General features: G+C 41.2%; 1 protein-coding gene across 1 annotated transcript in view; it reads left to right on the top strand.

Moving 5' to 3' along the window:
* ANKRD26 (ankyrin repeat domain containing 26) overlaps positions 1-23,612 on the top strand; it is a 53,954-nt gene extending 30,342 nt beyond the window's left edge. Inside the window, exons 23-38 of the mRNA XM_082280399.1 lie at positions 168-381; positions 3,080-3,263; positions 3,600-3,746; positions 4,978-5,931; positions 7,497-7,649; positions 8,609-8,784; positions 8,995-9,088; positions 10,166-10,240; positions 11,420-11,554; positions 12,463-12,575; positions 13,017-13,158; positions 14,363-14,644; positions 15,354-15,589; positions 16,329-16,575; positions 20,988-21,033; positions 22,106-23,612. Coding sequence (XP_082136525.1) covers positions 168-381; positions 3,080-3,263; positions 3,600-3,746; positions 4,978-5,931; positions 7,497-7,649; positions 8,609-8,784; positions 8,995-9,088; positions 10,166-10,240; positions 11,420-11,554; positions 12,463-12,575; positions 13,017-13,158; positions 14,363-14,644; positions 15,354-15,589; positions 16,329-16,575; positions 20,988-21,033; positions 22,106-22,227 — 3,320 coding nt within the window. The 3' untranslated portion in view covers positions 22,228-23,612. The remainder of the gene's footprint in view (positions 1-167; positions 382-3,079; positions 3,264-3,599; positions 3,747-4,977; positions 5,932-7,496; positions 7,650-8,608; positions 8,785-8,994; positions 9,089-10,165; positions 10,241-11,419; positions 11,555-12,462; positions 12,576-13,016; positions 13,159-14,362; positions 14,645-15,353; positions 15,590-16,328; positions 16,576-20,987; positions 21,034-22,105) is intronic.
* Positions 23,613-24,344: the final 732 nt, after the last annotated feature.

Below are 24,344 nucleotides of genomic sequence, written 5' to 3'. Positions count from 1 at the left end.
GTCTCTGTCTGGCATGGGGCAACCCCTGGCCTCTTCTCACACAGAACTCCCACTGCCTGCAGTCTTCCCACTACCAAAACTTTTATCACCTACAACAAATCAAATAATTTACACATTAGAAAGTATTTATGCATATGTGCAGCTTTGTCTTTTCTATCTCAAAATAGGTTCTGCTATTTTGCTGAAAATTCAAAGCATACTTCTTAAATATGAACAAATAATAGAGCATGAAAAAAATCGGTATGCAGCAGTCTGGAGAGAAGTAAGAAAATTGGAAAATGAAAAGCAGGAATCAAAATTAAGGGCGGAAGAGACTCAAGATTTGAAATCCGTATTGGCTCATCAAGAAGTGGAATGGAAAAGTGATATCCAAAGTCTTAAGTATGTAATCTTGTGTTCTGATAGTGTGTTACCTTGTCAGTGTTAATGTTCCAGAAGGTGCTGATGATACATGTGATGGTTGAGAAGCTTCTAGTCTTTTGATTTTGTGTATTTTGAGTCCCATGGGCAAGTCATGCTATAAAGAAAGCATGTAATGTCAGGTGAAAAAAAACCAAACACCTGGATATTAGCACCATCTAAAATTGTCTGGATGTTGTTTTCACTTTTTTTTTTATAGCAAGAGAAGAGAATAAGAGAGTTTGTATGGGAAAATGAGACTTAAAAGAGAGGTGATTTATGAGATGTGTATGGTGTTGGTGTATAATACTAGAAATTCAGGTAACTCCACAGAGTGCAACTCAGAAGTGTTTAGAGAAGCAGCAAGTGCTTACTTGCTTTCATGTTTGCTTATTTGAAAAGTCAAATTAAGGCGTGCCCCTTTCTCTATAATCCTGAGCTAGGCTTGGATGATGTGAGGTTTTTAACCTCTGTTTACGTCACTTCAGGAGTAGCTAGTACACACCATAGGGAATTCAGCAAGAACAAATGCAAAGCCTTGCTCTTGGGAAGGAAGATCTTCTTGTGATGATATCCTGGGGATGGCCTGGCCAAGGAGCTTGCTGAGAAGACCTTGGTGGTCTTGCCAGAGAGCAAGATGAATGTGAACCAGTGTGAGCTGGCAGCTGAGAAGGCCAATGGCAGCAGATCAGGAGATGGAAGGCAGTGATCATCTGCCCCTACTCAGCACTTACTGAACCACATCTAGAGCACTGTGTCCAGTCTTTGGGCTAGTACAAGAGGGATCTTAATTGATATGCGTGAGTTTTGCAAAGGGCTAGCAAGCTTGTCAGGGAGCAGGAACACCAGCCCTGTGAGGAGAGGCTGAGGGAAGTGAGCTTTGAGTTGTGCCTCCTGGTACTTGAAGAGGATTATGGGGAAGACAAAGCTATTCCCAGCTTTGCCTGAATTGGATTTAGCAGTTTGTCATGGTTTAAGCCCAGCTGGCAACTACACCCCGCGCAGCTGCTCACTCACTTCCCCACCAGTGGGATGGCAAGAAGAGAATCAGAATGGTAAAACTGAGAAAGCTCGTGGGCTGAAATAAAGACTCTGTAATAGGGAAATCAAAGGCCATGCACAGAAGCGAAGCAAAACAAGGAATCCATTCACCCCTACCCATTGGCAGGCAGGTGTTCATCCATCCGCAGGAGAGCAGGACTCCATCACATGTAACAGTTACATGGAAAGACAAATGCCATCACTCTGAACATCCCCCCCATCCTCCTTCTTCCCCCCACTATACATACTGAGCATGATGTCATATGGTCTGGAAAATCCCTTGTGTCAGTTGGGTCACCTGTCCTAGCTGTCTCCCCTCCCAACTTCTTGTGCACCCACAGCCCCTGGCAGGGTGGTAGGAGAAGCAGAAAATGCCTTGTTGCTGTGCAGATGTTGCTCAGCAATAGCAAAACTGTCTATATTATCAACTGTTTTCAGCACAAATTCAAAACACAGCCCCATGTGAAGAAAATTAGCTTTAACTCAGCCACCATTTTTCAAAATTCTCAAGTATCTATCAATTGTGAATAATTAATGTTTTCATTTTTAATAAATTATGAAAGCAATGTTAACCTTACAATTATAGAAGCTATTTTTTTGTGAAATTACCCTAAAAATTATATGTAAAGCTTTCTTCCTTGCAATATAAACCATTGAGATACAAATGTTACTGTCAGTCTTTTGAACAATTTATTAGTGGTTGCTGATACTTGTTTTTGCAGAATTTCTAAAGCAGACTTTCACTTGCCAGCACTGTTCTTATGTTAATACTTTTATGTAAATAATTTTTTTTCTTGTTGACTGTCACGAAGATATTAGGAAAAATACTCAAAATAATCATGAAACACAAAAGTGCTTTTTTTGTTTGGGTACTGTGGGCACACCATGGACCACTTCTTACTGTGTTGGTGCTTATTGCTACTTGTGTAAGTTAGTAAAGAAGCTGATACTCGCTAAGAGTTTCTCTATAGATAATCTTCAAAATCAGATTGCTGTTGTTTCTTCCAGGTGTAGATCCTTAGAGGTTTAAAACTATTTTTAATCACATTAAACCTTCTGCATTTCTAAATATATTTTTGAAAATTGACTTCATTCTTGAGTAAATAGAAACTGTGTGCTTTTCCTGTGGTCAGCAGTTGTTTAAGACTTACAAAAGGCTTGTTAAAGAATTGGTGGGTCTGTCAGAGAGGTAAGTGATGTGATGCTTCATCAGCATTACTTGCAGTCACTGAATCCATAATATGCAGACAATGCTCATCATATTAAGAAAATGTAAATTAGTCATAGTCAAAAGTTTATATTGCTTTGATTGATGAGCAACAAACTCCTCTTGATCGAAATGTCTGTAATATGAAGATGACTTCTTTAAAAGTAACAGAAATGTGCATACCTCGGTATGTTTACCTAGATAAACTTAAAAGTGATAAAACACTCAATGGTTTATTTCCATATATTGTAAAACTGATACCATGGATAAAGAAGTTAGAATTCTTTAAAAAGTTAAAAATTAAAGTAAAAATATAAAATCTGAAAATATTTAACATTTTTATGGTTTGAGTTGTTTCTCTAAGTTCATAGTGTGGAATAGCTAATTTTTGTATCAGTGCTTTAGTTTCTCAACTGTTCTCTTAAATCCCAGATTTACTTTGAAACAAGAAGAAGAAAAGAGGCTCAGAATAGAAACACTATATGAGAAAACAAGAGAAAAACTCAGAAGGAAAGAAGAGCAATGTTGTAAAGAGATGGAGGAGAAACAGCAACTTGAGTTACAATCAAGGAATTTAGAAATGGAGTTAGTAACAATGAGAAAGCTCTTCAAACAGGTATGTTAGATAATGGCTTAAACACTTGAAAGATACTTTGTTAATGGAAGAGGCATTGGGTAGCTATTGCCAGATTTTGAAAACAGCTGGTTTCCAAGTAGTCTGTTCCCTTTTCTTTTCGTTTGTATTTCAAAGCCTGGCTTTGAGTTGTTTTTCTAAATTATTACAAGGCATTCTATATCTCTTCTTAATTTTTCAGAAGAAAATAAAAATTTATAGATGGATTATCATAACTGTGGAAAGCAAAAATATTTAGAAGAATAAAAGGGAGAGTGGGAAGATGTTGCTAGCTTTGATTTTTCTGAAGGTGCAAGTAGTTTAATTGTATTACTGTAGGTTGAAGACGAGCGTGATGAAACACAGAGACAGCTCTCTCAGGAAAAGAGTGCCAGAGCCCTGCAAGAAGGCATTTTGAACAACCACCTTTGGAGACAAAAAGAACTAGAAGAAGAGACAAGAAGAACTATAGGAAAAAGTTCAGATGTAAGCAGATTTTTTTCTAATTAATTAAATTTCACCATGTTTGTTCTAAAGTCATAATAAAACTTAAATATTTTTTTCTGCTTCTTGATGGATTATTTACAGTTTACCAGTGTAATTTTACTGTGCAAATACCTCTTCTGTTTTCCTTTATGTCTTTAAAAATGTCTTTAAAAGTTCTGGAAAGCAGTATCAGTGCTGTATGTACTTGAACTGCATGTACAGGTGGAAAACTAAAAGAAAACACTGTTTATGCCGTTTTTTAAACTGTCTTGTTTTTATTTCCTCAGCATTTTATCTTCACTTTCTAAGGTTTCTAGCAGTGAAACACCTAGCTACCTACATCCAGACTGACCAGGAAAGAAGTTGTTTGACACTCACTCTGTGCTCCCATTCCTTGGGAGTTTTTAAATTATTTATTCCGTTACCAAACTTAGTTACTTGAAATACGAAGTTCTTTTTCACCTCGACATATTAAAATCTTACGAAGGAAGGTCTACAATGAATTAAACTCTCGATCCTAGTTAGAATAATTGAAGGAGAATAAGTAATCGTGAGCACTGTATTAAAAAAAAAAGTCTTTAAAAGTTTACTGAATTTACTAAGAATGTGAAATTCTTGGAAAAACTATTTGTTCTTGGCTGTGCTGCCCAAGAAATATAGGGTGAATATGTTTACATGGAAAAAAGTTTGTATAATAAACAGGCACTGTACAAGACTCTTGCATTCCAGGGATGATTCAGCTGTATAGCTAACTTTCAGTAATGCTAAAAAATAGTGTCAAGAAGACGTTTAAAAAGGAAAATACCCTTTTTAGCCTGGTAAACAGAGATTTTACCTGTGGTAAACATAGATTTTACCAGATCAGTAACACAGCTAAATTAACCTGAAAGGGAATATTTTAAAGGCATGCACACACAAAAAAGCACTGTCATTTTAAGACCTTTATACCTGAAATATTTTAAATAATTTTATTATTTTGTTGCTGCTTTATGGCAAAAAAAAGACATTGTATATTTGGCATGTTTATTTACAGATACATTACGCTTTCATTCTATGCATGTGTTGGACACATGCACTGGTTCATAGATCAGCTTGTGTCTTATCTGAAATGTCACTTTCATCTTTGAAGTCATGTTGCAATGTTAGAAATGTTAAAATGCAGTTTAACGCTGAAGTGGTTTTGTAGATTTATTTCCCACCTGGATATTTATTCATGTTCTCTGTCATTCAGGAATCCGACACTGAGAGAGAAAAGGATCTGTTGTACAAAAATCAGTTACTGCAAGATGAGATTGCCATGCTAAGACTAGAACTTGATCAAATAAGACTTAGGCACCAGGAGGAAGAAGGAAAATTTTTAGAGGAGAATGAGACCTTGAAAGAAAAAAATGAAGATCTCAAAAAGGAACTTAAACTGAATGAGGAAGCTTTAACACAAACAGTTTTTCAGTACAATGGACAGCTGAACTTACTAAAGACAGAATCCGCAATGCTAACTTCCAAACTTGAGCAGACAAAAGAAAGCAAAGACAGACTAGAGACAGAAATTGAATCATTTCGTTCCCGCTTGAACACTGCTGTTCAAGAACTTGAACGTCACCAGTCAGCAAAAAGTGATGTCGAACGAACATTTCAGAGGGAACGTGACGAATGGCTTCGTTTGCAAGACAAGCTCCATCATGACCTCTCAGATGTGCGAGAAGCCAGCAAGAGCTTGTCTCAGCAGCTGAGTAAAGCTGAAAGCAAAGCTAATAGTCTAGAAAATGAGCTTCACCAGTTAAGACAAACGCTCAGAGAAAAAACATTGCTTTTAGAAATGACACAAAAAGAATTAAGTCAAACCCAGTGTCAGGCAAAGGAATACGATCATGCTCGACAACTGGAGAAAGACCAAGTAAACAAACTTATAATAAAGCAGGAATCCATGCAGGAACGATTGGCCCAGCTCCAGAGTGAAAACCTTTTGCTCCGTCAGCAGCTGGAAGATCTGCAGAACAAGGGGATCATCAAAGAAAAAGTAGTGAATGATGTGCAAGATCGGTTTAATGATATTTTCAACAAGCTCAGAGCTGATACTGAAAAGCAAGTTTACCTACTAGAAGAGAGAAACAAGGAATTAAATGCCAAGTGTATTGATTTAAGAGAACAAGTCTTCAAGTATGAGACTGACAAAATAGAGAGAGAGGTAAATTACAGACTTAGAGCAATTTAAAGTTTTCCAGTTCTTGAAATTATTTTGTGTTTCTAAAGTGTTCCAGGTACAAGCTATATGCAAGGGACTGGATAATGATATTTTGTTCTGGTTTGTTGTGTTTCTCTTGAAATTGTGTAAGATTTTGATAAATGGGATGTTACTGCTCAGATCTGAGCAGAGAGCAGAAAAAAGGTATCCACGTCTGCTTTGATCAAGAAAGGTGATTCTTCTCTAGAACTTTTTTCATCTCTTTTCCTTAGTCCATTTTTTGCCCTGTAGAATTGGTTTAGGTATTTAATGTTTTTTTGAAGTATTGCACTGATGACACAAGTAAGAGTGATATAAAAGGAAGACTGATCCAATATGGGACAGTTGAGAAATGAAGATGCAGATGAGTGAATTGTGTGAGATGAACTTAAAATAAATTCCTACAGAGGAAAAACATTGCTTCTCTGTAAGTTGCTATCAAAATTGAAGAGTATTATAGTGTCTAGGTGTTAATTTATGTATATTCTGGGGGCTCTAAGGGGCCTGCCTGGAGAATGCATCATTATCTGTGTTCCTAGGAGTACATAGGGTATTCTGTAATGATAGAGTATTTTGGCCAATTTCAGATAGAGCAATGACTTTAAAATTGCCCTACTCATTTTGTTTAATCTCCCTTACTTTCCGGAAAATAGGAACTAATAAAATTCCATATATAGACACGTTGGTGTAAGGTTTGGCTCCTTTACTGATTTGAATACTGATTTAAAATTACATTTCCTTCTTCCTAACAAGTCCAGAATCTTCGAGTGAGATAAATATAGGCATGTGTGAGGTAACTGCTTTATTCTTCATTTGTCAGTTACTTTAAGGTGGGTGTGGGGAGGGAACTCCAGCAATACTGTCAGTCACTTTAATCTGTGAATTGCTGTGTATTCTACATACCAAAACAACAGTTTTCCCTCTGAAAATACTACATCTGTATAACTGTATGAACTCTATAGATTTTGGTAAACTTAATATGTCAGTATAAAGGCAGTTGTTTTTCTAAAACGTACTTATTAAGACAGCTGTAAGAGGATGTGATTCAGCATATTCTTAGAGTATATCTAAAAAGAGCTTTTAGATATATGTATTCATTTAATTAGATTTCTAAAATGCAGGAGTAGAACAAAGAACAATGGAATACCAAGTCCTGCCTTTGGTCAACAAAGTAGTTTCTGCAGTCACACTATGGCTCTTGCATCACAACAGATTTCTTTGGATTCTGTTAGAAAAATTCCCATGATTGCAGTGGGTGCTTATGTATGGTTTCAAGAAGAAGAACAATACCAGGATCTTTTTTATGTATTAGAAAACAGAAATCCTCATGAAGAGCTGCTGACAGTTAGGGGGTGCTCAGCTGAGAAAGATGGAGAGGTGATTGTCTGTGCACATGCCTGCTGGTGACAGACAATTTCACTTCAGTTCAATAAAAAGACAGGTCTAATTGTATAATCAAATTAAGTCAAAGTAAAGGCATTTTTCATGTTCTTACAACTATATTCATGCTCATTTAATTGTTTCGTTAGGGCATGATCAGACAGCTGCAGCAGGAGCTTGCTGATGCTCTTAAAAAGCAATCTATGTCAGAAGCTTCACTCGAAGTTACTACGCGCTACCGCAGTGACCTGGAGGAAGACAAGCTGTGCTTGCAAAAGGAATTGGAAAAGGCTAAAACCAAGGTACATCGTGTAATTATATGAATAGTCTTAGGGTGGCTAATAAAAGTAGGATTGGATGTTGTCCTAAAACCCCAGGAAAAAGTCAACAGGATAGATTTAATGATGTGTGAATCAATTGCATTGTTTAATAAACTTGGTGTCCGTGTCTTTGACATGTAGATATTATGCGCATACTTGGACAATTTTTTTTATTTCTGAAGGTGCTTTACACAATAAATTGGTGTGTCTATAGCTTGTTGCCTTTGGTTTAGCCAAGCAGATTGTCTGATTTCTGAAGAACAGTAGAAGTACTGGACTGCTGTGTTTGGACATTTTTATGCTGTCCTGCTTTCCCCCTGCCCCCACTTCCCCTACCCCGTCCTGCCACCAGGTAACATGTCAAATTCTGGATGCTTTTGTAGCTTATTCTGCATTTTCCCCCCTTCTTTGGCCCTGCTATAATTTGCCATCCTTAAATGGTTTTCCTACAAGGGAAGTATAAGCTATTTCTGAATTAGGGACCACCTTTCACAGTGTTTTTCCAAGAACTGAGGTATAGAGGCCTTGGAGTTCTAAAAGAAAAATAATTTAAAATCTGATCCTTATGAGAGACTTGTGAAGTCACTACAGACAGATCAACTTCTTAATTCATGTTTTCATGGAGGAGCAAACGATTGAATACAAAGAGCTTCCTAAGTCACCAAAAGGGTCGGAGGGAGCAGTGTCAGTGCTTAGAACTGTGCTCTAGGAAGTCCATGGAGGGATGGGAGAGGCCACTGTAGAAGATGAGGAAGTAACACAGCTTGTGTTCATTTGCTAGTAGAAGCAAAGCTGTGAAGGTACTTGAGATGATTACAGTTCTTTGGGCAGAGATTCCAGTATCTATGGGCAGCTACCTGCAGCATGTGAATCCTCCGGCAGCAGCTGACTCTGTACAAAAGCTCACCTGACAACTGTGGATTCTTCCTGTGATTTTACAGTTGCGGGAGATGGAACAAAAGTTTCTTCAGTCAGAGCGTTCTATTAGTGACTTGAAGACTGCCTTGGATAAGAAGGAAAGAGAAGCAACAGCTTCTGCCCAGAAACTGCAGGACCAGCTGTTGGCATCTTCTGAGACTAACACTACTATAAAACAACTGGAAGAACATGTGCAACAGTAAGAGAACAACACAGTGGGGCGAGGTGTCTGTTGCTTGCAGGGATTGGGTGGAAAACACTGGATAGATACTTAGCCTTGTTGCATCACAGCAAATTATTATGATTTTGAAGGATGCTCTTGATTTTGAATATTTTGCACTGTTCTTTTGGAATTGGTGCTCTGGCAGATTTTTATAGTAAGACCTGTATTTCTGTATTTCTTTTTAAGCCTTGAAATTGAAAACACCAGATTGGAAGCCACTGTCCAGCAACAAAGCAACAGGATTGAAGCCCTTCAGAGAGACCTGCAAGCCTCTGCCTCAGTAAGCTGCTCATAAATTTCCCCTTTTGGAGACTCCTGAGCCTAGTTACCTATTTCTGTGGGAAAATTTTAAGATGAGGTTTTCCTGGAGAGCCTAGGGGAGCTCATTCTTGCATTTTTCTGAATAGATGCTGCTCAAAAAGCAGCCTGCTCTACTTCCCAGACATCTGGTTTTGAAAGTTTTCCTATACTATAGCAAGTCAAACACTCTAAAAGGTAAGGATTTGAAAGCAATACTGTGGTGTAACTACTGTCTGCTTTAGACCCTTCGTAATGTCAGATGCTTCTCTGGGGACTGCAATGTCTTTCATTTAAGGTGTTCATTAAGTTAACTTGTGGAAATTCCACAGGGTATATTGATGACAAGCCCTTTGTGCCAGAGACCTGGCTGACATCATCAGACTGAAACAAAAATTACACATCCCAGAGCTTTTGCTGTGCAGAATTGCTTTTCCTTTGGCTACTTGCTGTGTGTTTGTTCTCATGAAACAGTGAAGAGGACTGCCCGTGGTATCTGCAAAACTCAGTGTGAGCCTTGGAATTTACCACTGCTACACAGCAGTTAATTTTAGCTCTGTGGCCTGAATTAAGAGATTTTGTTGTTGTTGTATTTGTGTTGTAGCCAGTGGCTTAGGGTTCTTGTTACGACTGTAGTTCTCAGTTATAGCTGAAGGTATTTTGAAAATCACTACATGTGATAGTTGAACTTTGTGATGTACTGATATTGTCAAGAGAAGTGGGAAGGCAGTCACAAGTCCTTCCGCTTTGATTAATAGGGCATGATTTTCAAGGGTACTGGGGATGAGAAAAGCTACTCCTGCCTGTTTTCACTGAAGATTCTTTGTATCCCTAGTGGTCTTTTCTCTCTCTCTCTGTGCCACATGGCAGAGATGATGATTGCTAACAATTTTACAGTGGCATCAAACTAAGGCCATTTTGATCATTGTTGGTTGGGTGTAAATAGTGTAGGAATAAAGAGGTGAAGAGGTTCTATGTAATACTTATTTTTGTCAGTGTGGTGTAACTTCAATCTAGAAAGTCATGGTGTGCCTTCTTGCTTCTTGTAATGCTTCTATAGGTTCATAACCGCCTGGAAGACTTGATAACGAGCTTACAGACAGCACAGGCAGCTGCAGAAGACCACCACAAACAGGTACATGACAAGCTTCTGTGAATGACTGCTTTAGTCTTTGAATTTTTTGTGTGTAGGTAATTGATGAAAAGATCATGTGGGCTGTGTAAGCACACAGCTGTTAAATACCCATCTGGTTTTAGGGCAAGGCACCCTCAAGGGAAAAGGCTGTAAATTTCCTCATTTCTGTGCTGCTGTGGTTTGTATCTGTGTTGTGGTGTGCAAGATACTTGTGTTGATCAGTGTGATTCATCTGATGAATTCTCTTCCCCATCCCACCTGCAGGGAGTGAGCAAGTGGTTGTGTAATGCTTAGCTGCCTACCAGGGTTAAACCATGGCAGATGACTGATAGAGTGGATGTTGTGGACATCTGGAGATCTGTGGTTGAAAGCTGAGAGAGGAGACCAGACTTGAGAGATCTGTATTATCTTTGCAGTTTTGTCAGAGCTTGTCTTGAGGCCATGTCAATTTTTGTCGTAAGACCCAGTGTTTTACCTCCTCTGTAAGGACACTTGAGAAAGTCATGCACCCTAATAGATAAGATTCTTCTTATCTAAGACTTTGTGCTAAGTGTTTTGTGACTTTTTGTAGCCAGTAGACATCTCTTTTTACCTTTTTTGCTTCTGTAATTTTCTTTTTTTTTTCCTTAAAAGATGCCACTAAAAGCATCTAGTCAACTTTCAGCCTTCATACTTGAACTGAATCAGCAAGTTCTGTTCAACTCAAATGCATCCCTTAGGCAAGTCGTTGTCCCTTTAGGTAGAACCATCAATACCATTGTCAATTTCAAAACATTTTCTTGCTCTCAAGAGATGTGCAGCTGTTACAGAAGTCATGAGGGTAGGGTATTTTCTGTGGTGGGCACTAGAAATTGTTACATTATAAAGTATGTAATGAATTCTGGAGAACCTTTGGAAGAAAGCTGCAGGGTAATTTTGTATGTTTTGTTTGTATTGTTTTGTATGTTTGTTATTCCCCAAAGCTGCAACCTCATCTCATCACCCCATAGCATTCATTGTTTTTACATCTTCAATTTCTCTTTTTAGTTATGTTTCCCAAGCTGTGTTTTGCATTCCACATTTACATTAACCACAGACCTTTGCTGGGGAGAGGAGTTTCCATTTAAGTTACAACTTTCTATTGCAGTGTTTTCTTTACGGTCACCTTAGTTTCTTCTTCTGACACTGTTGCTTTTACAGGTGCAAAAGCAGAATGTGCTGGCTCTGACATCAAAGGACTTACAGAACATGTGGGAAGAGCAATTTAAGTCAAGATCCAACCTCGAGGAGCGTGTTGCTCAACTTGACAGGGAAAAGGCAGATCTCTTTGAGCAGGTAAATCCAGAAAATTCTCCAGAGACCTAAGGCAGTACCTGGGAGAACCATGTTAACCTTTTGGTCAAGTTCTTATGTAAAGAGCATTTTTTTATTACCCCTGCCATCCAGGCTCTGGATATGTTGTGATTTGTGGATCATCCAGGAAGCAAATGAAAGCTGTCTGGGTATCTTGCGTAATTCTGGAGTGATTCTGTTTGAAAGAGTTCCCAGTATGGTTTGCATCAGTTAAGCACACCAAGCAGGGCTGCAGTTCCCCAGTTCTCTGTTGGATTCCTTCTGGCCATCTTCTGACCCCTTGTTTTCTGGGCAGGGTTGAAGCATTTCATTTTTCCAGTGCAGTGCATGTTTTCCACATAGTGGATGCTTAAAAGCCTTGCAGAAAAACATAGAGAAGGAATTCTGGGGAAATGAACTAGTACTTGGGAAACAAGAAATAGCTGACAGTTTCAAAGGGGCAGTCTTTCCCTCCTCTTCCATAGAGGAGTAAAGGAAGTGCAAAGCAAATGCGGCATAGGTAAATAGCCACAAAGAAGAGGTGGAGGTAATGGCAGAAGGGAGTAAGATGTTGAAAAATTCCCAAAGATCAAATTCCTCTGCCTGCTGGTCAATAAAGATCCTGTAAAAGCTGTAGATTGATCTGTATTCTCCCATGATAAGCATACCTACATAATCCTTGCTATGAGTTGAGAACTCCTGAAAGTAGTCCAGCATCTTTTCCACCTTCATTTCAGTGGAGGCATCTGGTTTTGTTCTTCAATACTGGCCTGTTTGCTGTGAAACTTAAAGTGGAACTTGGCTAACAGATGGAACTGCAGCTTCTCTGTGGAGAATGCTAGAGACATATATTGCACCCAGCAATTGTTCTTACGTTTTATGTGTGTCATGTGTCTTTTCTGTTTTGAAAGTGTGAGAGTGAAAGAAAGAAAGTGAAGAAACTGGTAGAGTTGAAACGCCCAGTTGAACTCCGTCTGGACCAAGAAATGAAAAGAAACTTAGAACTGCAGAAAGACTTCAAGAGGTATGGCTTTTTGATATGGTGAAGAGATATCCCTGAATAGAAGTCCAGTTTTATTGAACTTTAGGAATAGGTATATGTACTCTGTGAACAAGTAGTAGTCTCATGTTAGTCCCTCAAGGTATGTCTGTGCATGAGGCTATACTTACTTACAGCTGCAAAAGGAATTGCCAATCCAGGTTGCCCTGCAGTTCTTCAGGGCTGGGGAAGGAGGTCTTCTATTCATCTTTTCAGCTGAAATTTGGATGCTCCAGGTGATTGGTGGCACAGGAAAAGCGGGTTTTTTCTCAGCAATTCCTGATACTATCAAGTATGTTTGTAGTGGCTAACCCATGACAAGGTTAAAGATGAAGAAAGCTGTGTGTGCACTCCTTACTTGAGAGCATATGGAAAAGGTTGCTTATTCCCATGTTTCATTGTTTTATGAACTGATTTGCTGTTTAGGTTGAAGAGACTTCTCAGTAGAGCAACGAAGAAAATAAGGATGTATGAGGAGAGAGAAGTGGAGTCACAGCTTAATTTGAAGGGAGAAATGAAGAGCAGATATTCTGAAATGGTCAGTGAAGTTGATAGATTGAGAACAAAGGTGAGCTCTGCTTAATTTGGGGTTTGGTTGTGGTGTTATTTCTTTTCAAACCTGTGTGAAGCTTTTCTTGTATTTCTTGTCATGTTGATGCCTTTTTTCCTTGGCTGTATTTTGGATTTGATTGACCTTTCTCAATGATTTTCTACTGTTAGAGAAGGAGGTGACTATAACTAATACTGATGTAGTTGTCATTACGGGTAAAGATGCAATCCTGAAGTGCAAAGCAGCATCTGCAATGGCACAGGAAGGGCAGACTGTCCTGCAGAGGAAGGGCAAGCCAAGAGTGGCAGCAAGGCTGGCAGGGTCCGTGACCTCACGGGCCAGGGAGCCCTCCCACAGGCGCTCACCAAGAGGAGCAGAACAGGTCCGGTGAGAGCAGGCAGGGTCAGCCAAGAGTGCAGATCCCCAGGCCGGGCCTTAGGGATGGGCAGTTCTGCCGTCCTACCAGGACATCACACCCATGGGTGAGGGTCAGGGCTGAGAGCAGCGGGCCTCAGCCCTGGCCCGGCTGCAGTGTGAGGCTGTGGCAGCGTCACCTAGGCCTGACAGATGGATTCCTTCTCTGAAAGAGAGGAGAGGAATGCTGCTGTTGCTCGCACAGCAGGAAGAACCCTTGAGCCCTGTCTCAGGCACGAGTTCAGCCAGAGGCAGTTGAGACTTTCCTTTTCTGAAGAGCGTTGCTGCTGTGCAGGGTACGATGAGGAGAGGTGACATAGGAGAAGTGCTGTAACTTACTCTTCACAGGTAACTGTTTCAGCCCATCTTGGCATGGGAACCCAGCAGTATTGTTGCCAGAGATGTTTTTGAGGCTGCTCTGGCTGTTCAGTAGTAGCATGTAACCTTGATACACTTCTCCGCTCGGCACTCAGATTCGTTGCTAGAGAAGCCGCCTTTCAGAGCTGCGCTTGGCTTTAGAAGGCCTCATTGCAGAATCAGTTACTGCCTTTGCACTGACTCATTTTTAGTCCAGAAGCTTACAGTGGTTTTGCATGAAGAACTGCAAAAGGATTCCTCAGGTTCCCATCCTCTCACAAATGATGTGAAGGCTGATCTTGTTGGAAAAGAAGAGCCTGCTTATACTTAGTTTCTGATATTGAGTATGCAGATGATAAATACAGGCTCCATGGAAAACCTCTTCAGCAATTTCAACAGAATTCACTGCCTTTAGATCCCTCTGAGTTTCTTTTTTTTTCCATGTGTACAGGTTGCTGAACTTTCCCAGCAACTGGACACGGAGTCTAAAAAAAGCATGCAGCTAGAAGCACAAAATCGAGATTTGCGAGAAGAGCTGTCTACCCTGCATGGGAACTGTGAAAAACTGGAGAAGAGCAAATGCCAGCTGAAAGAAGAGGTGGCAAAACTCCAACATCACTTGCAGACTAACATGGTGGATCACAACCAAATAGAACAGTATAAAAGAGAGGTTGATGAACGAGCAGGCCAAGAAATAAGACAAAAACTACAAGAAGTCAATCTGTTTTTGCAAGTGAGTGACTTTCTGATGTGTGTCTCTATGGAGACTATGGAGACTTTGGTTGTGGCCATCATTTTTTAAGTGTTTGGCTTTGGGTGCCTGATGCTGTGTATTAGCGCTGTCCTCGTGCCTGTGCCGAAGGGCAGTGTGAGATGGGAATATGGTTGGGCAGGAGTGCTCTCATGGTGTGTGATGTGCCAGCAGGTCCCTAAATCAGGAGCCTTCCCAAGGTAGATTTCCATTTTGCAGTGCCTGGGGCTATCTCTGTCCGCTGGTCTGCTTTTCTCACTGTTCATGCTTGAAGGGGTTTTGCACCTTCCAGCTGTCATGGCCAGACCTTGACAGGTCCGGCTTTGTCCTTGGAGGGGGGAGAGTGCTCAGGAAAGAAGTGACTGAAGTTGCAGGTGTGGAGATGGGGAGGAGGTGAGGCATCCTGCTAATGCCTTTGTGGAATCCTGTTCTCCATGCCCTGTCCAACAGAGATAGTGCCCTTTCATTGGTAGCTTTCAATAGCAGTACAAATTTGGGCTTCTTCCTGAGAGACAAGAATTACTTACCCTGGTGGTAGCTCCAGGGTTCTGCCTTGATTGCTGATGGCAATGAGGAGGCACAGCCACTTCTCTGAGCCCAGCTGGGCCCTTGAAACTGGGTACATGCAATTGACAGGTGGGGAGAGGTCTCTTGTTCTTTGTGGTGGTTGAAGGTGCACTACCTCCTTCAGGCACAGGCAGCCTCCCAGGACAGACTAGAACACATCAGAGCCAGTCATCATGCTTCACTGAGAAACCAGCTAAAAGACAGAATTAGAGATCTTGAATGTGAATTGGACAAGATAAAAAATGCCCAACAAGAGAGTACTTCTCCAAAAGAATGTGCACAGGCAGAAGTGGAAAAGTACAAGGAGCTGTATCTGGAGGAAGTGAAAACTAGACGATGCCTAGCAAAGAAACTGGAAAGGTAAGTCTGTGCTTTTTTTGGACTGCTAATAAGAGACTCCTTTTTCCTCATGCATATTTCTTGGTAATTCCTCTTCTGCACCTGGCCGGCATTATGTGTGAAAGCCTATGGATGGCATGTTTATGGGGAAAAGTATCTTAAGACCCTTCCCATTCAGCAGGCCTTCATTTCTCTTTAATGTTTCAGCAGAAACACCACTGCTCATGGCATTAACAGGATACTTTTCACGTCGATGCTGTTTTAACTGGCAGCTTTTTTTGCCAGTCTCTATAATCTCATCCTCTGTAGAACAGAAAAAATGAATTTCATGTCCTTTATTGAATAAGGGTAGACCTCTTAGAGAACAGATTTCTGTTCTGTGAAAAAAAAATAGAAATTATATTTTTGGCTTCTATTTTAGCAGAAGCCAAAAGGCTCACAAGGCTCTGAGCTTTGAGCTTTCCTTGGGAAGGGGGGGCCAGCCCAGACTTATTAGGGAGGTGATGTACCTTCCAGAAGAAGCTGTGTAAACACATGGCTTTCACAGAAGGCCTTGAGGCCCTCATGCTGAGCAGTCCTAAGCATGGGTAACACTCGCTGCTCCTTGTACCTTGTGTGACTTCTTAGAAACAGGCCCTCCAAACAAGCTCAGGTCAAATGATGTGCTATTTTGGGAGGCTCTTAATCTCAGAAGTCAAATAATAGTGAAGACCTGGAGGGTAACTTTGGGTAACCCTTTGTGTGCTTCCAAATGTTTCAGAGCTAATGAGAGACTTGAAGAAGCCAATGCTAAGCTCCTCCGGGAGCGCCATAAAAGCAAATCTTTAATCACAAGCAGCATTGTTAGCGGAGGTCTGGCTGCAACTCCAGTTCTGTATTCAACTGCACTTGGACATCTTGGCAACAATTTGGGACTGAACAGAAGTCTCAGTCTAGGAGGAAGCTTCCTAAGGCAAAGTGAGAACACATTATCCTCAAGAAACAGGGTTGCAGCCTTTGTGGCCAAGGTAAGCAGTTTGAAATCCTGTTCTCAACTGCTGCTGAACAGTAGCTGTATGCAAGGTTCTCCTTTTTAGTCTGAAGTTAGAATCCATTTATTGTTCCATGCCATCTTGTCTATAGGTCAAAGCAACTGCTAATCCTCAGAACAGTGCACAGCTGTGCGCTGTAAGGCTGAAGACTTTTGGTCATCAAGGTTGTAAAAAATTTCAAGAAGGTCAAAGGCCATAAAGTATTTAAGTCAAAGCAATGAACTGTGTCATGACATTCTTTTACAAGAGAAACTGTGACAAGGAATACTGGTGCATAGAGAGTTCCCAGCTAAGCTCAGCATGAAATTCCAATATATGGTTTTGCTAACCTGCTGTTTAAAATGGCTAACATCACGCTGAGTGACAAATCCAATCAGACATCTCTGAGACACCTTTTTTCTTCTTCTTGATCTTGACTCCAGCAGTTTCTTCAGAGAGCTTGCTTTAGTATGTTGATACCAACAAAAGGATGCTTCCAAATAGGATGATATGACTGGGATGGCGTAACTTTGCTCTTTATATTTCAGTGCAGGACACATACTACACATAGGAGACATTTGTTCTTGTAGTTCCTGCCATGTGTTATTTCATGAAACAGTAAAATTACCTACTCCTTGGCAAGTCTTCACAGCTTTCTGATTTTGCAGCCGTGCTGCAGCCTCTGCAGTACCTCTGGTCCAAGTATGCCCTGTAATTAGCCGTCACCGTTATAGCACATCCCTCACAGAATGCTGAACATTATACCATGAGATGTGAAAACCCCACACCAATAGTTGTAATCAGTGGGAGACCCACTTAACATGGGATTAAGGCATGGCCAAGCTTCTCTGTTGAGTCGTTGTATTTTGTTGTCGAGGGAATAGGAGAAGTATTTGTTCACTTTTAAGTCCATCTCAGTTTGGTGGTCCCCTCTTGCTGGAAAGAACCCATTTAAACCATGTGTCTACATACAGCACCTGTTTTAAGAAAAGAAAGTCAAGAGAACAAAAGGGACCAAAGCAGCGTAGGAAATGCATAGCTGTGGCAGTTACAGAGATGAACTTCTCTATGTAGCTGTGAACACTCTTTTGAGAGCAGAGAGGTGGACAGGCATTACTGGGAGAACTCTTGATGTCATTAGTACTGTAGCATCTGCAGGGGCTATTCTGCATGCAAGCACTAGAAAGGAAGGAAAATTCAGGGACCCACTGGAAAATGGAAATAAAGAGGAGACCAGGAGGGGTAGGGAGCACAGAACAAGAGAGGGAAAGAAAGGACAGAGATGGGAGCAAGATGTTAAGAAAAAGGCAAAAGAGGAAGCCGTTCCTCTTCTAGGCAAAAAAGCTGCCTTAGGTTAAAAGGAAAGGCTTCACAGTTGTGCCTTTTTTGGAGAAGAATGAGGAAAACAGTGAAGGGAAGGAAAGTGGGCATACTTACTGCTTCTTAAAACTGAATGACAGCAACCGTTTTCAGGCAGTACTTTCCATTTTCATTTTCCAGAAGACATTGGAACTCTCTGTGAATCTCAAAAGTTTTGTCAGTATCAAGACAGACACCCTCAGGGGTTTACTGCCTTCCATTAAGTGTATTACAGAAATTAAATATCTCTCCAGGCTATTTCATGGCTCATTGTTTTATACAGCCTCTAATAAATGTATAGTTCAAATTGCTATATAGGCCTCTTCAGTGTTTTGTGAAAAATGCTTCCAAACCCCCTTGTGAAAAATATTTGAGCTGATTCCAAGACACGTCTGCACTAGATCTGAGAATGGTGATACTCTTCCCACTCAGTGTCCTGACTTCAGTAGCACCCATAGAGTTTCTGTCCAGAGCATGTGTGTCTCACAGCTTTGAGCATACTCTCAAGGAAGTTGTTGAACAGTTATGTATGACATTTTCCCAGTCCTCAATTACTGATGTCCAGAGGGGATTTGCTTCTTCATTTTGGGGCTTTCTTCTATACCAACATTTTTCCTTCCTAGTGCAGTTTTGTTGGTAAGACTTAGTCCCCTGACGTTCTCTCTGCTCTTGATTACAACCTGTGGAGACTTCTGGTTTGTTGTCCTCAGAGGAGCAGAGGATAATCCACTCTCACTATACACAGTTTGTCTTCTTGGGATTCCCTTTGAACTTTAATACCGTATCAAACTCTGAAGTCTTCTTCCTAGAATAAGGGTGAGTCAAACAACTGCTATATCCACAGAAAACTTACCTACATCTTACCATTTCAGCCAGGTACTCTTCAAGAGAAAGCTGGAAATCTCAGCATGCCAGATTGCTCTCAATTAAAGCAGAAGGCTGCTGTCTGGGACTCAGATTTCCGGCTGTGAATTTATCCTCCCTCTTACTAAACTGAGCCACACATTCTGTTGTGATACATCTTTCTGAAATCACCAGTTAGGGAACTGAGACTAATTGTCACAGCATCGCCTGTAGCCTCAAGTACCTCAATGTTCAGTGTATTCAGGAAAGTCTTAAGACCTGTCTTCCCTCTCCAACTCATAAATAGGAAGTACTGGTAGTGGTCTGTGTACCAGAATTTGGAAGCTGGGGCCTTAGTGCGTAGCCCAAGACAGGGAATGTCTGTCTGCTGCAAATGTTGCAAGAAGATTTAGGGACTCAAGGCCAGTTGTTATATTTACAAACTGTCAAGCTTCAATCCTAACAGCTGTGCCAAAGGCTGCTGCAAATGTATGTCTTGACACAGAAGAGAATAGTGAACTCTGCTGCCTGCAACCAGCGTGAATGGGTGGATTTATGAAACCAGTTTCCCTACATGATGTGAGAAAGGGAATGTCGGCTCCCTACGCTCTCTCTCAATTTCTGTTCCTTTTCTGGTTTCAATTTCCAACTGCCCTCTTGTATTTTAGGGGTCTTTCTGTTGTGAGCTTTTTTCCCTTGCCTCATGCACGTGTAGGCTATGTTCTTGTGTCTCCCTGAAGACCTTTAAACTTAAGGCTGTTTTTCTTTCTTCTTCAGCTCCTTAATCAAAGTTCTTCTCTCTCTCCTCTGCAGCCAGATACATGACAAGGTTTGTAGCCCGTACTGTTTAACCTTGGGTGCTACTGGAAATGGTTTGTCTATTTATGCCGTTAGGTTTTGATTCAAACTGATGCATTCTTATTCAAACTGATGCGTTCACATTGGCCTAAAGCTGGTGAGTGAGAGAGTGACTGCTGCTGAGTACTTCTGTGCTTTATGCATTTGTGAAGTCACGGCTTCTGTGGTAGTTCAGCTTGTGTAAGGTGGCACCGTATGTATGGATTTCATCTGTTCTACGGGAACTTGGTTACACTAGAGGAGAAGGCTCTTTACCCCCCTTGCCTTTCTGACAGTCAGAAAGTTCTGGGTAGCAAGAGCAGTTGTGTGTGGACTGGCAGTACTGCTCTGAAGTTGAGTTCCTAGACTCTGAGTATCATCTCATGGAGTCTTAGAGGATCCAACTTACTCTGTGCTCAAGAAGCTGTGTGGGTAAGTAGTAAGCCAACATCACTTTGTGAAACAGAATTACTGAGATGGTGACTGCTGCAAGTGACCCAGTATGGTACTGCCTGAAGAGCTAAGCACTGAGAGGTACCTGCTGAGGAGGTTTAGGCTGTGATGCCTTCTCCAGAGGGCTGGGGGGCAGGAGAGCAGTGGAGACACTGTCAAGAGTCCTCAAAGGTGTATTTTCATTCAAAGGCCTTTTCATTCCTTTTCAGGGAAATCCATGTGGTGGCTTTATTTCCACCTATTTCTTTTTCCTTGGGTGGGGATGAGAATCACAAAAAGGTTCCCGGAATAAATAAGAGGCAAACAAGACCTTCTTCTTCTCTTCATTCATCCGCACGTGTTGCGGAGGGTCCTGTGGACCTTCTGGTCATTGTGAAGGCTTCATAAACCAGGGAAAGTGCTTGCTTCCAGCACCTCCACTACTACGGCTGTGCTTAGGATTAGTCCTGCTTTAGGTTGTCTTTTGGTCTAGGCTTGGGATTTCCTGCTTCCTTCTGCTACCAGTGTCTCATTTCATGTTCTAGGGCTTCTCTTCTCCCCAGGATTTTACTGCTGCCTGTCCACGCTTCAAAAACCCTTGAGGCTTGGGGGCATTTGTTCCTTTGGCACCACTGGGAAGAGCTTGGCTCCATCTCTTTTACTCCACCCATCAGGTAGTTAACACACACAGACAAGGTCGCCTGAGCTTTGTCTGCTCCAGGAGAGAAACAGTCATGGCTCTCTCAGCCTTTCCACATAGCTCATGTGGTCCAAGGCCTCTGGCATCTTCTCGGCCATCACAGACCATCATCTCCATTTGGGATGCTATTTTTAGGTTTTATCACATTCTCTGTGGGGTGTAAGAATGTTTCAGGAGTTTTAGCAGTAACATTTGGGTCATATTATATCTTAACTGTATATTTCATGTATAATTCTAGGTACAACAGGAACTGGATGAAAAAATCACTAAGGAACTCAAAGAAGGTAATGTGTCATTACATTAGGAATGTTCTTAAGGAAAAAGGTGACTGTTTCTAAGTCTCGACAGCTTTCAAGCCATTATTTTCAACTTCCTCTGCAAGGCACTGAGATTTTGTTCTGCTAGCTTTCTAGTTTAGACTTGAGTGGGAAAAATGCCTGCTTCCCAAAATATTGCATAGAATGTTATGCACTTGCCTAGAAAAAACCAAGCAAAAAGAAAATTCACCCACTGCCCCCCACAGAAACACTTGGCTTAAGATGAAGTTGCCCTTTGCTAGAGCTCATCTCCAGCAAAAACATCAAAGAAGCCCCCAGATTTTTAGAGCTCTTTATAGACTTCAGCCATCCCTTCTTCCCTGTACATGAACTGCATTCAGTACTAAACCATACCAAACACATTCTCTGCTGTTAGATCTAGATTTTTCCTGCTATGATGCATGGCTTGTCTTTGTAGCTTAAGTGTTGCAGTGTTGTTTTGAGTAAGTAAGAAGAACATGATCAGGGACCAAAGACAGCCTTTCTTTAGGAAGAGATTGTTCAGTAGTGTTTAGGCAAGCACAAGTTCAATGCTTGAAACACAGAGCATAAAATGCACTCTATAATTTGAGGCCAGGCGTCCAAAGAGGAAATCCACCTGTTTCATGATAGTTGGTCCTCCAGAGTCACTGCTTTGCAGGGACTGCAGCTATGTAGGAGTAGTGTTCTAATAAAGCACTGCTTTCAACGTTTAAGGAAAGCAAAGACTTCAGCTTGAAGAGCTCTGCAGGGGCTATGTTAAGAAGCACTGTTAAGGGCCACTGGAGTCATGTGTGGAGAGTCCTGGAAGATGTTTGGTGTGTAGCCTCCGGAATGTCTGTCACTGACTTTAGAAATGCTGTTGACTGATAAGCAAATGTGCACAAAATGTGTTTCTTCCTTTGTGCCCAGCTCTTCCCTTGTTATGTGTCCTTGGAAATTTTAAAGTCTCGTTCAGGACTGCAGACTATTGAGTTAAGTCAAATCTTCTTATAGTGCCTTATTTCTCCCTGTCTGCTGTAAAAGTAACGTAAGGAATCTTGTCTCCTTTTCCCCCCAGCCACTGCTGAACTTGAAACTGGATGTGCTGGATCTTCAAAAAACCTTCATGTGGACCAGGATCCCCTTAGCAGAGCAATAGAGGAATACCGTGATGTTTTAACCAAAAATTACATTATTTGACAGAAATGCTATGGAAAGGCTCTGGACATACTTTGTTTTTACAGAGCATCTATAGTTTCCCTTTTCCCTGGTTCAGATGTAAAAACATGTTCATTGCAGTCTGAATATAAACTCTAAGTCTATTAAATGGGTGTCGAGCCCAGTGCACTCATCTGTTGGGGTTTTTTCTGCATAGCTGGCTTCTTTTGCACTCATAGTAAGAACCACATTTCGTTTTTTCTGACCAGGAGATTGGCTTATCTGGATTCTTGAGCTTGACAAAACTGTCAGAAATGTGTCCCATTACAGTGGCTTCATTATGTTGCTCCACTCATGTTCTGTGTTTTAACAAAAGCATTCCCTTTGTTCTGTTTAATCCTTTCACTCAAAATGTTTGTAAGTTCTTCTGTTACTTCAATGCTTAGGACATCATTTGATGTGCTTTGAGCCCAGTGCTTCAGTCCTGATGCAGTGACTAATTTCTGCTAATTAACTTATAGTGGTGTTAAAGCTGGAGAAAAGGGCACTTTATATTGTTGTCACTTTATGCGATGTAGATTTAAAATGACTCTGTATAGTAGTGCTAAGACTTGTTTCATGGTCTTTTTGGTATGTTTATTTTGTATCACAGAATGAGTGAGGTTGGAAGGGACCTCTGGAAGGCTATTTGTTCCAGCCCTTCTGCTCCAGGAGAACCACCTTTAGCTATTTTCCCAGATCTGTATTGGCTTTTGAATTCCTTCAGGAATGGAGATTCCAAAGCCTCCATGGGCAACCTGGCCTCATGATCAGTCACTGTCACAATACACTTGAATATCATGAGGGATATTCAAACTCAGTACCTCTTATAGTGTTGATTTCTGTATTAAAAATTGCAGCTTCAGACTTTTGCAGCTCTTGCATCAACACCTGTGGTACACCTGAAAACACTTCCAGTGGGAGGGGGGAAGAAAGGAACATTAATATTATCAACTTTCCTCAGTACTCTCCAGAACTTGTGTGATAGGATAGCCAATCTCTTTGTTGCTGCTAGCAGCTGATGATATGGTGTCAGTAGCCCAGATGTGGTGGAAAATTGACAGCAACCATATAAGCAGTTTCACTTATTTCAGGGAGTTAGCAGTTTTTAATTAAGATGTGAGTTGTCAGTTCCCATTGGCAAAAGTCACCAGCATGGAACACCAGTATAGAACAAGTCCCAGTTCTGGAAAAGTGAGAATGATTGTACTGAGATGAATCAAGACTGAAAGACTTTTAGGGTTTTACCAAGTATTTCAAGGACTTGAGTTAACAGGGAGTGAGAAAAGCACTGAAGGCTGCTGTGACACTCTTTATAAGACATTTTTGTGAAGCTATTACACTGTATTTATTTGAATTTGATATTTAATAAACTTTGCAATCGAGGACATGGCTTTGTTTTATTGTTCCCCTTCTTGACATTGCTTTCCACCCCTTCCCTGCTCATAGAAGTCTCCAGAGCTCTCCTCTGCTCACAGATGCACCTTGCCTGTCCCCCTGTGAGAGACTGGCCTGCTGCTGATGAATGACTCAGACACTCGACCATTTGCAGTAACTGCCCAGGTGCTGCAAGAGACTGGACTGGCTCAAACAATCGGCTGGGTGCTTGGCTAGTGCTGCACAGAGTGGCCTCCCTGGTGCAGGTGGCTGTGCACACCTGAGGCTGCCAACCGGGTTCCAGATAAGGGAAGAGGCTGATAAGAGGCAAATCCTGCAAAGTGGGATAGTCCTTCTTACTATGCCAGTGTCTTCCCTTACATAGTGACTCAGCTGTGAAAACTCCCCTCTGAAGTACCACAGGATCAAGGTATTCCTCTTGGCTGATGGGCCATGATTGATTGAACTATACTGGGTAAGAGACAGCTGCAACATCTTAGAAGATGTCAATGGCTCATGGAATGTCCCATGATCCAGTAATACGTAATCCAGGGGAATTACAGGGGACGTTTCCACCTAGACTCAGCATAATATAAACTCCATGGACCTGGTGTTTTGTGGACTCTTTCCTCCCCACTTGATGGATACAGTCTGCAACCACCACAGGAACAGGACTGCAACCAACAAGACAAGAACCAACAGGCCATTATTGGAACATATGGGGTGGTGATATTTCTGGTGTT

The sequence above is a fragment of the Coloeus monedula genome (genome assembly GCF_965178545.1).
Source record: "Coloeus monedula genome assembly, chromosome: 4".
In the NCBI taxonomy this organism is placed as follows: Eukaryota; Metazoa; Chordata; class Aves; order Passeriformes; family Corvidae; genus Coloeus; species Coloeus monedula.
This window is presented reverse-complemented; position numbering and strand designations above follow the sequence as displayed.